General features: G+C 34.9%; 2 protein-coding genes and 1 pseudogene across 2 annotated transcripts in view; 2 read left to right on the top strand and 1 right to left on the bottom strand.

Moving 5' to 3' along the window:
• The window catches only part of LOC138322237 (phospholipase A and acyltransferase 4-like), a 118673-nt gene extending 108078 nt beyond the window's left edge, over positions 1-10595 (top strand). Inside the window, exon 4 of the mRNA XM_069266281.1 lies at positions 9872-10595. Within this exon, the coding sequence (XP_069122382.1) occupies positions 9872-9961 (90 nt within the window). The 3' untranslated portion in view covers positions 9962-10595. The remainder of the gene's footprint in view (positions 1-9871) is intronic.
• Positions 1-15705, top strand: part of LOC138321320 (uncharacterized) — a 167670-nt gene that overhangs the window by 89712 nt on the left and 62253 nt on the right. The window lies entirely within an intron of this gene.
• LOC138322012 (uncharacterized) lies at positions 1712-9496 on the bottom strand (annotated as a pseudogene).

Here is a 15705-nt window from a genome sequence, read left to right as displayed (position 1 = left end):
CCTCACTAAATATTCATAATTAAAAAAATATGTGTTTTACTTACCATAACACAGAGAGAAAATTAAGACAAAAACTCCCCTTGTCGATGCACATCTTCCTTATCAAGTATAGAAGCTGCTAGGATATAAAGAAGTTCATGGTATGTATATATTACCGTACGAATCCTGTAGTTGCCTAGGAAGCAGGAATATAGTTATTAAAATATATTGAGTGTTATCTATATCCCGCCAATAATTCAGATATGAAGTGTTTCTATATTACACACCAAGCTACCCTTATTATAAATTTACATATACTATACTATCATAGAGACTTCTTTAAACTAATTAATGTTTGGAGAAAAGGCCGCTCGTCAGCCTTTCAGTCACATAAATTGCAAATATGATAACATTGACAGAAACGCAAAAATTCGTCCTTTAGAATCACAACGATTTAATTTTTTAGTTATCATTACCGAGAATAAAAATACAAAGGTAATATGGGACTTAGTACAAGTGAACAGGGTATGTGTCACGTTAACATATTTAAGCAAGTAGCAAATGATTTATTTCAGAAATGAGGGTGATCTGTTGATTTTGACCGTAGCAAGTCCGTGTTTATTTTGGATAAATATGTTAAGATATACTACGTGCATAGCTGAGCTACAAATGTAGGCTTTGGTAAGAAAATAGGGAGCTTTAACCAAGTAACTTTGTTATAGACAACGTAAGTGTAAATAAAGTAGAAGTATAGTGAAGGTTCTAACCTTTGCCACGTATGTATAGGCTGTAATGTGATTCCCTACACCAATTTGTGTCTTTACTTTTTTTAAGCATGAGACCCACTTCAACGTATCGAAGAATTATCATGTAACTTCACTCAACATAAAAAATGTTCATATCTTTTCTAGTTTTGTAAAAAGTTAAACATCCAAACGTTGACACCAATTCTTTTTGTTAATCTTACATACATGTATGTCATGATTTTCAATTGCAATTAGTCTTTGATTACATAAACATTTGTTTTCGGGCCAGAATGAAATATTTGCACATCTGCAAATGCCATTTTGTCTTAAAGATCACATTACTTTTAAAAAGTAAAATTCACAAGCAAAAACTGTTGCTGCATTTTATTTTAAAGTTGTTTTTCTTCACCTATATCTGTTATAGGAAAGCAGAACATCATTCTATGCAATGTATCAACTGACTACGGTTGAATTGCGGTTGTTACAACAGTTGCATTCAGTAAAATGTACCAATAAATTTGTAAGTAAAACGTTTTATATTTCCTTATGTAATCTGATAAATATAATACGGATGGCTATTTGTGTAAACATTTTGAACAAAGCAACGTAGGAAGACTGAGATCCGACAAAAAAGGGCCAAACACCAACCAACCAACAAAAAATGTGAGTGAAATAAACTTGAGATTTTTTCATAGTTTGTATTAATATAAAACATCCATATATAGCACATTTTAAGATATTATCCATGCATTACGCGGATGTCGAATAAGATATAATGTACACATCATTTTTGTTCATTGACTCACCGTCATGATCACTTGAGTCAATTCGTACTCATGCACATACTGTTCATACACGTGATTGATTATTGATCACACACTGTTCATGCATGCGTGATGATTACTGATCACACACTGTTCATGCACGTGACTGATTATTGATCACATACTGTTCATTAACACGTGAATGATTACTGATCACACACTGTTCATGCACCGTGACTGATTATTGATAACATACTGTTCATGCACGTGACTGATTATTGATCACATACTGTTCATACACGTGATTGATTACTGATCACACACTGTTCATGCACGTGACTGATTATTGATCATATACTGTTCATACACGTGATTGATTACTGATCACATACTGTTCGTGCACGTGATTGATTACTGATCACATACTGTTCATGCACGTGACTGATTATTGATCACATACTGTTCATACACGTGATTGATTACTGATCACATACTGTTCGTGCACGTGACCAATTACTGATCACATACTGTTCATGCGCGTTACTGATTATTGAGCACATACTGTTCATACACGTGATAGATTACTGATCACATACTGTTCGTGCACGTGACCAATTACTGATCACATACTGTTCATGCGCGTTACTGATTATTGATCATATACTGTTCATGCGTAATCTACAATTCTACTATCACGTATATCGTTGTATAGAGACGTCATTTGATGTATTAGGTCCATCATACGCTCGAGAAGCTTTGATTTGAACACTGAAAAACAATAACTACATAATCATAAAATCAGCATTGTTAAAACAATTGTTATTAAATTAATGATGCACTAACAACGTTTTTTTCTTTTCCAAACTTTTTTTATGGAGACAATTTGCTTTCCTGAAACTTTGAAAGAAATTTGTTTTCATCTGGGTTTCATTAATACCATACATCGTTGAGAAAAGAATGATAAACAACGTAAAGTTTTGTTAAATACCGTAAGGCCGCTTATTTATGCTATTTCTTGGGCACATTGCTATGATCCAGAAATCGTATCCGCTAAATGATGAGAAATGATTGAATCACATATATAAATGTACGTATAGCCAGATAGCCATTTCCCCATTTGTTAAAAATCGCGAAAATTTAACCGGCTTTACGGTATTTCTAATCACAATAAAATCAAACTACATAATGTATATTCAGAACTCGCTATGCAGGAGTGTTAATATATATAAATTCGACGACACATTAAGTATTATTAACAACGAGTTCATCTTACTCACACTTAGGCGTTGTTGGTGCAGGCGTTGTTGTTGTCACTGCAAGAAAACAATGCATTCGTTTTTATAAGAAAATACTTAATTCGTTGTGTTAAGATCTTCGAATGCCATCACCAGCTTTTATCAAAACTATGATTTCATACTGCAAAAGCATATGATTCAAGTAATGTCAATATTAGTAATGATATGCCAGTAGTAAAATTCCAAATGCGGTTAACAACACATATTACAACAAACATTATGTTTTTGGCGATCTTTAATTGATTGATTAACTGAATTGATGACATTATTCTCGAAACATCATTGTCTCTACAGAACGTGTGTTATATTATGTTATACACTATTTAATCATAAGGGATATGTAAAAGACTTAAGGTTAATATGTGTACTTTCAAGCCTTAACTTCTCTTTAGTGTGTCTCACAAGCTAATTTTGACTGGATGTCAATGATTTTTTACTGATTAGTTTAATTTATTACATTTTTCGAAATGAAATATCTGGTTTTACTGTGAACATAAAAGCGATATACTTCACTCAAGTGAAAAAAATTATATTTTCACTCGCTTTTGACCAATCGGAATGCAGCACCGACAGTGAAAATATCATTTTGATTGTTACCTCATTGGTTTTGCGCAAAATGACGTCATATTTTTGTGTAGAAATATGGCTTATGCTTACAAACCTATGACGTAATTATCGCAAGGGTAAATATTTCTGTCATTTAAAAAACAATGGCGGAATAACCTTTGGCGGAACTAGTTATGGTGGTCTTCTGTAAATGAAAGCGAGAAAAAAAAAATTAATAAATAGAATATATCGTGTGTCTTGATGAATAGATATACCAGTATATTTCATTTCGTGAGATGGGAACTTTGGTGTTTTTCACTCGTGCTTTGCACTCTTAAAAAAATGACAATTTCCACCTCACTCGATGAAATATAACTGTTATTCATCATGAAAACAAGGAATATCTTCTAAATGTTTTAATGAAATGTTTTCATTTGACATCTACCACTATAATACGAAAAAACGTTGACTTGAACGTGTGTACATCTTGATTCTTGAAATGACCTGATATCTATGACAAACAAAGACTTACCTGTAGTTGTGGGGATCGTTGTGGTGATACAATCACACATCCGGCAGCCTGCGAAGTCGTACCTGTATCCCAGAGGACAATTGGTACCAGCACAAAACCTGGTCCAACTCTTGGCACGCGGGAACGTTACCTTCTTCCACCTCATACTTGATGACGTAACCAGTAAGCACGAGAAAAACGTCCGAGGTGAAGGTCATCTCCAGGTACCTGTCAGACCTACTGGCTGCCCGGACTAAAACAAAGGGAAGGTATCTTCGTGTTCGATCGAGGGATTCATAAATATAGAATGCATTAGATATACATTGGTACACTGATTAAATTGAGTTATCTCGATACATATGTGGTTTTATATATCAAATTAAAAATCAATTCATTGCAAAAATGATTATTAGTGTTTTTTTAAGGCAAGATATGATGTTATTTATACAGTGATCAACATCTATTCATTTTTCTTATCAAGACAACATACATATTTATATTTCAAAAGGGATTTCCTATAAAATATACAGCTTTTTTTCAAAATGTAAATATCTCATAAAAAATATGAAGATAATTTAGAGTAACATGTTTTTATTCAAAATGCCACTCATTTACCGTATAAAAACAGTTTTATTCTTTATGCTTAATGTAGAAGTTCAAAGTATCATGTGACTGTAATAAAATCAGCTAGCAATGCAGAATAACAGGCATGTTTACAAATGTATAATACAGAAAAAGATTGCAGATGATTTCGGTACATTGTTGTATCAATACATAATGAGCGTATATATGTACATGTATATAAAAAAACTCGTTTTCCTACAGTTTTCATATACATGTAACAAAAGTAAACATTGTGATATTTCATTTCATTGGTCCAAAGAATATTCACTGTCTTTCTTTATATATTTAATACGGTATCCAAATTGATTCCTTTATTTTTGAAAACGGTTGTTGTAGCGCGAATTTACACCCTAAGAATAAGCTCTTAATTCGAAAATGCGATTACGATGTATCAACGCACATATACGATAAGCGAATACTTACAGCTGTAGGTCTGGTTGAGTGAGATGTTGTTATGATCACATAAACGTGTGTTCTCTAGTCCGTGGACGTTAACAAAAGTGATGTAGTCGCAGCGACAGGTCTTACCATCATACCCATACTTACAGTGATCTAGATCGAAATGGAGGAACCTGGTCAAAAGTAAAATATGCGAATGTAAAAGTAGATTGCGAATACTAGCAATTTAGATAATAAATTATCTATGTCTCTGGGAAAACGCTTTTTTAATGAACAAAAAAACACAATAGTGAGTATTATGGAAGCAAATGTGATCGATTTGAATACATAAACAAAATGGGAACACGGCACGAATTAACATTTTTAGAAAAAGGCAATTCAATGAAAAAGAAACGCGTTTGAACGATATTTAATGCTGTTGCTGCTGCGATGTAATTGTGGATGTTATAATATCGTAATTATTACTCAACTCTTACTGAAGTTTATACCTTCTTGATTTCTTTCAATTTCTTGTCAATAATAATTTTGCATGGATCTTCCCAACTTCGCTAGCCAAGGGTATTAGTCCGCTTCATTTTGTAGTAGGAAGAGAATCAGACTTAATACCCTTGGCTAGCGAAGTTGGGATCTTCCTGGTAATTGCATGTAGGTAATGATTGTAAATTTCCACTAAATTGTAAGTAATTGTTCGCTTACATTTTCAATGGCCGAACATATTTCCAATGATATAAGGAATATTTCGTTTGTCAATAGGCACTTACTATTTTACTAAGTAAAAGCATTAACTCAACTTGGATCATCGACCTATGTTTATGAAACAATTCTATATATTATATGAAGATGGAATCTGTGTTTTATCATTCCATATATTTCAAGTAATTATTAGATGGTAACAACAGAATAAACCTTAAGAAAATACTATCAGCTTAATATTTCAGATCACTTTCATGAGAGTATCATCCGAAATTAATCTGATTTTTTTTCCCAGCTGAAATTCAGTTCAATTTCAGTCCAATGCCTGGTCAATTTCGGGTCTATTTAATGAAAATTCAGGTCAAATAATTCTTTACCCAGAATTGAAGATTTTTCTTTTTTCATGTAAATTAACTGACGTACTTACTTTATCTTAACCGAAAAGCCCATGCACTTTCGAATCATAAAAAGGATTAATGTTACAGTAGCGTATTCGCAAAAAGAAAATGTAAACAGCCATTATCCATACGTGAGTTTAACGTATTTGTCTTTGAAGATATGGTCCTGTCCCAGGTCGATCCTGATATCTGTATTGTATACCAGAGGGTAGTGACCAGGGTAGTTGGCCAAACTGGGTGTTCTTATATAGCCCTGGTTTACATACGTCTCGTTATTCTCTCGTGGGTAATCTATAAACAAGAAATAGTTTCTTTTATCAGTTAGAGTACTGCAGTGTGTGGAAATGGACGGATCATGGTGATATTGGATACACAGACCTTGAGGACTTCCTGACTTATCAAGGATATAGTATTATCAGGAACGCATATTTTTATTAGAAAATATATTAGCTTGGTAAAAGTTTATAATTTACGAAAACAAACCTCATGTACATGTACTTTGCACTTAATTTAAGTTACGAAAGTGCAAGTTGATCTACATGTATATTTACCAGTTTCATAATCTGTTGAAAATTCATAAGCATACTGAAATAAAAATATAAAATTAAGTATTATAATGTTCACGTATCATGCACTTTGTTTTATATAACTGTTCATGTGAGCCTAAAATATATAAAGCAACAGCCATATGCTTACCATGGCTTACCACTGTCCCTATGGGGGTGGCCTCAGTAGGGAGAGATGAATCCTGACATTCACAGAAAGCTGGACAACGGTCATTGTAGTATCTGTTAGAGTTAGATACATAATCAGTAGACAAGTTGTATTATTATTCTAGCCCCCCCCCCCCCTTTAATCTCATACCTGATGTCTTTGTCAAAATTTTATAACATGGGTCTGTGGATAATACCGATTCATCAAATGAAATTATTTTTGATTCCGTTTTCGAATATATCATCGACTCCAAAAGATTCTAAATATTATTTTACATCCCTTCCCCGTCCCCTCTGCATTGCGTTTTCTCTCTATCTTTCTCCCTCTCTCTGTCTCTCCTCCCCCTCTCTCTCTCTTGTTATGGAATGCTTGTGTGAGTGAGAGTGTGTGTGTTATTCTAAAGTATTGTCATATGTGTCGAGGAGAGCATCTACATATAGTGACCCTATAGCTGTTTACAATTCTCGTAAAAAAAACAACAAAAAACAAACTTAACAGTTAATTTCAATTTCAACAAATGTTATTACAAAAAGCAAAAGGCAATAGATTTGGCGTCAGGCAAATACTATTTTAGTCATCTCCATAACATTTCATCAAAGTGTTTTGAACAAAAATCTTCTGATCAAATCACAATGCATTATATGTTTACCTGTAAACAGCTGTATCTCCCGGTGAACAGGTAGGACAAACAATAGGAAGACATGGCTGTGACGTAGTTGTTGGTATGGTGGTCGTCGTATCTATATTTTTTTAACATGAAAGATATATTTTATGATTTGTATAGTATCTTTCACTACCGCTTTTATAAGTATTTAAATTTGGTCAATATATTTCAAAGAATCGCTGCACTTTTTCTTTATAATCAAAATTGAAGGTACTGAGGATGGAACGCATATACTGTAGCTAGTTCCATAATATTATATATATCATAATTTTTGTATTGTGTTACAAAATCCATAATTCTTAAATTTACTGCTGTTTATTGGTGTTAATTTTGTTATCATTTATTATCTGTTTATTTATTTTCGTTGTTTCGTTTATGGCCAAAGATAGGCTTCGGTTCAAATAATTACTAGACTACCTGTCTATTACCTTTTACACATCAGATAGATGTTTCTCTCGCCAAAATAGTTCTAGCTTTGGTTTCTATACAACTGGATGGCATATATAACATCTATAATTGGAATCTCAATCCGCTTACTTACGGTGGTGAACGACAAGTATGTTGTATTTGGCAAAAAATCCTCCCTTCACGATGGCATTGGCATCTGATAAAAATCTGACAGTGATTGATTCTGTGCCGTTTCCAACTAAAAGGATTAAAATATTATGGAGGATGGATATTTCGGCACCTTTAACAATTAGCTATATAGAATACATTATATAATTGTTTCGTTTTGATGGTAATGAAGTGAAAATAGAGTCAAACAATATTACATGTATATAGACAACAGTCGACGTCTTAATAACATATTTGATAGTGTCATATCCTTGCAACTGTAGCAAGTGTTTAAGTTAAATGTAAATTTGTAGCTTTTACTTCATATAATGTATTTTCTTTAAGAGGGTCACATCTGTTAACCTCATTACAATGGTTGAGTTAACTTACGATAATAAAATTATATAAAGGTTGGTATCAGACTACTATAGATTAAAGTAGAAGAAATGACAAGCATGCGTATTTGACCGGTCTGATATCTAATGAGTTTTAAAGTTTACATCGAATAAACAATAGATTCTACCAAGGATTTATATCTATTATATCTACGTCCTTGATTTTACGTAATTATGTATTACATCTGCCAGTATTCCTACAGAGAAGGAGTGGTTTTGGAGTGAAAGTTAGATTTACAAACTTATCCAGTGGGGTTACTTTTCTTTTTAGATTTTGTTTTGTCCGAAATCCCCCACCCCCCCCCCCACCCCCACCCCCCACCCCACCCCCCCCCCCCCCCCCCCCCCCCCCCCCCCCAACCCCCCTCACCCCCCCTCCCCCCTCCCCCCCCACCACCCCCCCCCCCCCCCCCCCCCCCCCACCCCCCCCCCCCCCCCCCCCCCCCCCCCCCCCCCCCCCCGCGCCCCCACCACAACCCCCCCGCCCCCCCCCCCCCCCCCCCCCCCTCCGTTTCCCCCCCCAACCCACACTCCACCCCCAACACCCACCACCCCCCCACCCCCACCCCCCCCCCCACCACCCTCCCCCCCCCACCCCGCCGCCCTCCCCCCCCCCACCCCCCCCACCCCCCCCCCCCATTTGTTTATAATTACAATTAGGACTGTTTGACTAACATATAATTCTGGTTTGAGTGACTAAATTACCATAACATTTACAGTTTGTGGCGTGATAGGATACCTACCTTGTACGAGCCCGTTTCCGCTCGGTAGAACACTCCCACAAAAAGTCTGTGTGATCCGGCCTCCTCTGAGAATCTCGACTCGGTCACAAGAACATGAAGTACATTGCTCAGTCTCGAAAAACGAAAATTGTAGCGAGATGGACACTGTATCCCCATGGCTTTGTATGTTTGATAAAAATCGGTTTTATACGACTAGATATAATGAAAACAGATATGTCTAAAATAAAATTAGCATTTTTTTGATACGATGAAAAGCAAATAGTCTGAGCATTTATGTTTGATATTAAGCAGTTAGGAACGCAGAAAATTGTTATGAATATACATGTTTTGTAAAATCCGATTTGGTACAGGAAAAAATAGTTTGAATATGTAAGCTAATTTCACTATCGCTTGTGATCGTAAATGAGGAGTGGTATTCTGTCTTTACACATACTGTGTAACAGAGTAATTCTTTGTAAGTCGATATCCATTGTGCCGTCATTATTTTGTGAGCGAAACTCACGTCGTTTTCTCCGATAAGAATGACGTTATGCTCGCTAACACATGGCGTCGCAATCAATACCTACCCGCAAGGACAAATAACTCTGTAATATCCAAATACAGAATTGTCAATTAGTTGTTCAAACAGTAATAAGCTTAATCACGTGATTATTGAAATTTTCATTGCTAGTTTGCTGCAATACCTGTGATTGCATCTTTTCTAAAATCGGCGAATAGGTAAAGAAAGGAGTACTTAGAAATTAGTAAAGTTTTGTCAAGTTAGCTTCAACTGTAAACTGTGATTAGCCCAATCATTGTTTGAACACCCAGGCGCAGGTCATGATTCTAAATTTATCCCGTTATAGGCGGACACTGCGATAGCCACTATACTTATTGGAGGAGCTGTTGTTGTGGTCGGAGGCTTAATCCGATCTTGGTTCAATCGCAAGGACTAAGGAGTGTCAGTAAGGCTATGTACCGAATCCACTCTCGTGGCTATAGCAAAGCATTACAAAATAGTGATAACATTCTCAACTGGATAGTTTATATAATTTAACTCTGATATTTAAACTGTGTTAATTCACTTATCATTGCAAATTATATATTTATTAATTTAACATTTGTTTATATATTTTCAATGAAGAAATGAACTAAAGCTTGATATGTAAAAACAAATAAGATAAACATAAGGTGGAAAAGTTATATATCTGGGAAGCTGCGAAGAAGATATAAAAGCTTGTATCCTCAGTTGTATATACATGTACCTATACACTGATTGTCATCTACATTGAACTTTAGCTTGGTGTGATCTGCCCGTGAAAATACTACATAGCTTGAAAAAGTACAGACGTGTTTCTGTTATATATCACCAGACGCAACAACATTCGTCAAATTGAAAATTAATAAATTTTTTATTCTATATATATTCAAACCTTTATTTAGCGACTACCCAAGAGATCGACGGAAACTGGTGTTTTGAAATACAAGTACAAGTAACGCAACCTTTTATGCCTACCGATTCCAACATTGGTAACTAGGGATCTTTAACAAAGTTAAAGTCACTTCTGCAGAAACAATAATAAATATCACTGGGGCGTATGCAAAACTTTTGAATGAAATAAAATAAAAAACTATAACAATTTTTGTTTTACTTTTCATTGGCAGATTTAAAACATAATAGTAACAATATACATTTATTTAAATAACCATGTTGCAGTATATACACCGTACCTATATTGTAAAAAGTGTGAATAATCGAAATAAAGAGGCCATTAATCAAGGACTTGGGGATAATGAGGGAAGTTTGTACCAATTTCTTAGTTTTTAGTTAGGAAAATATACATAAATGTAATTATCAATACTTCTTACATTAAAGAGAACAATTAGAATAACAAAATAGCTCTCAAACTTTAATAGAAAACCTTTGTTTTCTCTTTTATATCTTCCTGGATTGATGGTACATATGTTACTGGGGTAAGCATTTGACTTGGGACAACTTCCATCTACTTTATCAGAAGTCTGAATTATTCTGACGTTCTATCGGCTTTTTATATAGGCTTTGTATCGATCGGCTATAAGACCAACTAATAAAAAAACCAGATAGACGTCAGAATAATTCGCTCTTCAACAGTTACAAAACAAATATATATAAAATGATAGAACGTCAGAATAATCTGAACTTCTTTATGAGAGAAGTTAAATGATGTAATGTTGTCTAACGGCAGAGAATCCTGAAAGTAGAAGATCGAATTCCATTTTTTAAGAAGAATTCTGCGTTTTGTGATAAAAACATGAAATTTGGTCTTAACAAACTTTGGGGTGTTATAAAACATTTCAGATATGGATCCATCGCCAAATAGTCCTACTTCCAGTGAAAATCCAATATAGCGGACGCATATGTTTAAAATCACTGTAAATTATATCTGAACACTTTATGTCCATATCTGTAATGTTATTATGGCTGATTTAAACATTTATATTGATATTTATATTGTTGTATCGCTTACATATTTTGAAATATAAAGCCCACTTCCGGTTAAAATCCAAGATGGCGGACAAATATATAGTGATAATTGGAATGCTGCATGTAGGGTTGTGCAAAAATGCACTATGAGTTTCTTTCTTGTCATCAGAGGGAAAATTATTTACTGTGATTGGACAAGCACCAGTTTTTTACTCTCGACCACCAACCACTCTCCGCTCTCATAAACCAAATACAGCGAGAATTGGTTTTATACCTACGGTGAAAACAAATCTGTTGAATTGGACTACTTACACTACTGTGATCCTAGATGGAGCAGCTGGTTTCAATATGTTGCTTCCTGGTGTCGCCAACATGTTTGATGACTACACCAAGAGTGTGTTCCTACCTCATGTAAAAAGGCAGCTGTGTAAATATGGCAAAGTTGATATAATAAAGGGCGTTTACATTAAAGGGTAGTCTGAAAGGAAGAACATGAACAAACGTGGTGAAGGAATTTGTCGGCGTGTAAAAGCTGGAACGAGCAGCTTTTGGAGATGCTTGTTCCAGCTTCTTGAGAGTAGACGACAACAGGTATGAATTCGTATCGAACAAATTTATGGATTTGTCCTTAAAGTTATATTTCATGCTAATTTCACTGTAACGATATGTCGCTTAAACATTTGATATTTGAACATGGACATGTAACTTGATGATTTAGCTCCCCAAAAGCATATGTCGACCTATAAGAGAGCCGAAATTTAGGGATCATATATTCCTGGTTTTGAATAAAGCGCCTTCAATCACCGCCATGTTCAGTACCTTCGGGTTTTGTTGGTATTCCGAATCGTATCACGTGACTGACGTCCACACGACCTGCACGTGGTGATCCAGGTAACTAGCGTTTAAGCGCTCATGTGTTTGATTACGTTTTCCTTCTAGCTAATATGAGCAAATCGTGCTAGTATATGTCCACAGAACGAGTATTTGAAACATCTAATTCACACATTGCCGTAATTCAATTTTGTGTGTATCAAATACAATGTATGGTAATGTGCGAGCATTATTCTTTGTAGATTCAGTCTGCTGAGGTCGACCACATGTTTTGTTTACGAAAAATTATTGACATTTTCTTGGTTTCACAGCTCTCGTGTTACTTCGAGATTGTCGCGGCGATGTTCGGAAGAGTTCGGAATGATTCGGCATCTTTCGAGCATATCCTTTACGTGTACACTTTAAAAAGATTTTTCACTTTTCTAATTAAAAATACTTCCAGTACTTCAACTTTATAAGAAGTGGTAAAATTAGAAAGTTTAAAACTCGGATAGACGGAGAAAAATGTATATAACACTTAAACAGTTTTCACTAAGACAAAAAGAGCGAAAGTGATGGACCGTACAACTTTAAATGACAGAAAGAAAATTGTGAACACAATGAAATAAATAGTTTGTGCATGGCTGAAGATGTCATTCAAAAACTTGAATTCGGTGAACTTTGGATTGCTTTTTTGGTACATAAAAGACCTTTCGATATATACAAAAGTACCTGAACACCATCTAGCGAAGTCACTCGGCCCAACTTCCATTCAGTGGGCCAATATGTCTTCATTTGGTAGAAAGGAGAAAAAGACGGCTTGGAACATGTGGATTGTTGACGATGATACATGGCGGTAGCATTCACCGCGATTGATAGAACCAAAATCCTGACTATCAGTATCCACAGAGCAAAGTTAATCCACAATACATCCATATAATATAAGATATCTTAGGCTATGTGATATGTCATATTTTTTATTAGATATTTATTCAACTTTATGAGATACTTTTTCTCTTTTATAGTAATATCTTATCATTTTAGATAAACTTGTTGGATCTTATTCAAATATATATTTAGTTAAATATGAAATAAACCAATATAATTCAAGTTGGTATTAACATAATTATTTCACTATGTGAAATTAATAGAATATTTATGATGAGAGATTTCGGTTTCGTTTTGTTTTCCCTGAAATAGAAGTGATAATATATCTATCTCAACAATGTAGGACTGAAGATAACACTAAACAACCTAGTATAAGGTTACTCTGATAAAAATGATCGATATATAAACGAGACTTCAGTGGTGTGTTGTTTCTTAACGCAAAAACCGGGATGTGTGTACAAGGTAGATTAGTTGTGTAATATGAATCATGCACGGCATGGTAAGAGCGAAGCTCTCTTTGTTTATTTTCTTTTCTATTTTAAGCAGAAGACACCATTTAAAAATAAAAGGACATACTTTAAAGTAGACCTATAGTAGTATGTGATATGATGCTTGTCAAGCATAATATTTACTTTCGGAGACATTTTATCTCCGCGAATTTACATCTTTCTCATTCACATTGAAAGTTATCTAATGCTAATTGGTAAATCCGCGAAAGGTAGTATTCGCGAACTGATTTTGAGAAGGGATATCGCAAAATTTAGTAGCCGCGAAAGAAATTCGATTTACAGTATGCCATACGTGACAAGTTAATTCAGCTTAACCTTGTTGATAGATTTATTGTTCTAAAACAGTGATTTGTGTCTTTCGCGATTCTACTGATAGAATACCAAGTGTCAGTTTACGTGTAAGCAGATAGACATCTAATGTGTGTAATAACTTGTAAGAACGAAGGCATTGAGAAACGATAAGAAATTACTGAGAAACAACATTGTTACCCCTACAAATTACGTTTGCTGATGACTTAATTATCAGAAAGGTAGGACATTTAGCCTCTTTAGACATAAATATAAATGGATTACCAAAATAAATAAATATTGTAACATTTTCTTTTTTCTGTATGTGATTGTATTCTAAAGTAAGGCAACCCTTATTACATTCCTTCAGGCCTCTCCCAATGTTCAATGCAACATGACTCTGCATACATTATTCTTTTCACATTGTATTAATTCGTTAACTGTATATGAAATCAACGAAATAATTGTTTCGGGTATTTTTAGTTTCGTTTTTGTTTCTCTGAAATATATATAGGTAGATATCCTATCGCGCCAATGTAAACCGTGTCTATCTGAAGCCATTATAAACTGATTACATATAGCGATAAAACATTTGTCTGAACTTTACAATATCTAAAGATTAGCCAACATGAAGGTCATAGAGAAACAGACTAGGTGTGGATACCAATATAGAAATTGTATATATTTGAGTGATCACCATATGGTTTCCATAAAGAATTATCTGCTACCCCATTGCATGATAGTAAAAGGTATCTTAGTTTAATCTTCTTTCTATCTGACTTTCTTCTGCTTGACGTCTCTCTTGACACACCCCACTTCTGGCTTTAAGACGAGCGCTCGCCACTGTGAGGAAGTACCTGGGTTTTATCCCATAGACTCCATTGTCTATAAAGTGGTAGTTACCATTACTGCTTCTGCTTTGCGCTTAGAATTAATGGAGTTGGACTAATGGTGTTCCCGTTGTCAGTATGTGTATAATGTGACCGGGTGGTGTTCGTGTTTGATGTTTCTGATGGCATGCTTCAGTGAGATAGTAATAAAACAAAAGTTCAACTCTCACAAGGTTTTTCTTTATTAATATAAGGTCCTATTAACAGCCAGGGTCATGTAAGGATGTGCCAGGTTTGTTGGTGGAGGAAAGCCGGAGTACCCGGAGAAAAACCACCGACCAGCGGTCAGTACATGGCAACTGCCCCACATGGGATTCGAACCTGCATCCCAGAGGTGGAGGGCTAGCGGTAATATGTCGGGACATCTTAACCACTCGGCCATCGCGGCCCCCTAAAGGAGATACAACACAAAATACCACAGCCTCCCAAATCATGCAGATAGTACACCACTCAACAATGGGAACTCGTCCTAATTGACGAAAATATTTCTTTTATAAGTTGTTTAATCAACAAAACAACATACAATCTTTTTTATCTTACGCAGTTCCTGTGGTTAAAGAAATTATTAAATCTTACATTGTATGTACAGTCAGTTTAAGATGTTTTACGAAAAAAAGAAACAGGTTGTTATTTAGAAATCCAGCTTAATGATTTTGAAATAGTTTTGCTTCTGATATGGCAAGTTTACACACAGGAATCCCTTAATGGCGCGAACCCAAGTCAAACTTGACGACGAATAATAAAAGGAGGGAATTAATAACTACACAGAACTTCTGCAAAATTTAATTAATTAACCAGACCCATATTAACGTTTTCTGAAATATAGTTATTTATTTTTCTTTTATCTATCT

This window comes from Argopecten irradians, chromosome 4 (assembly GCF_041381155.1).
Source record: "Argopecten irradians isolate NY chromosome 4, Ai_NY, whole genome shotgun sequence".
NCBI classification, from domain to species: domain Eukaryota; kingdom Metazoa; phylum Mollusca; class Bivalvia; order Pectinida; family Pectinidae; genus Argopecten; species Argopecten irradians.
The sequence above is the reverse complement of the archived record's forward strand: the minus strand, read 5'-3'. Positions and strand labels throughout refer to the sequence as shown.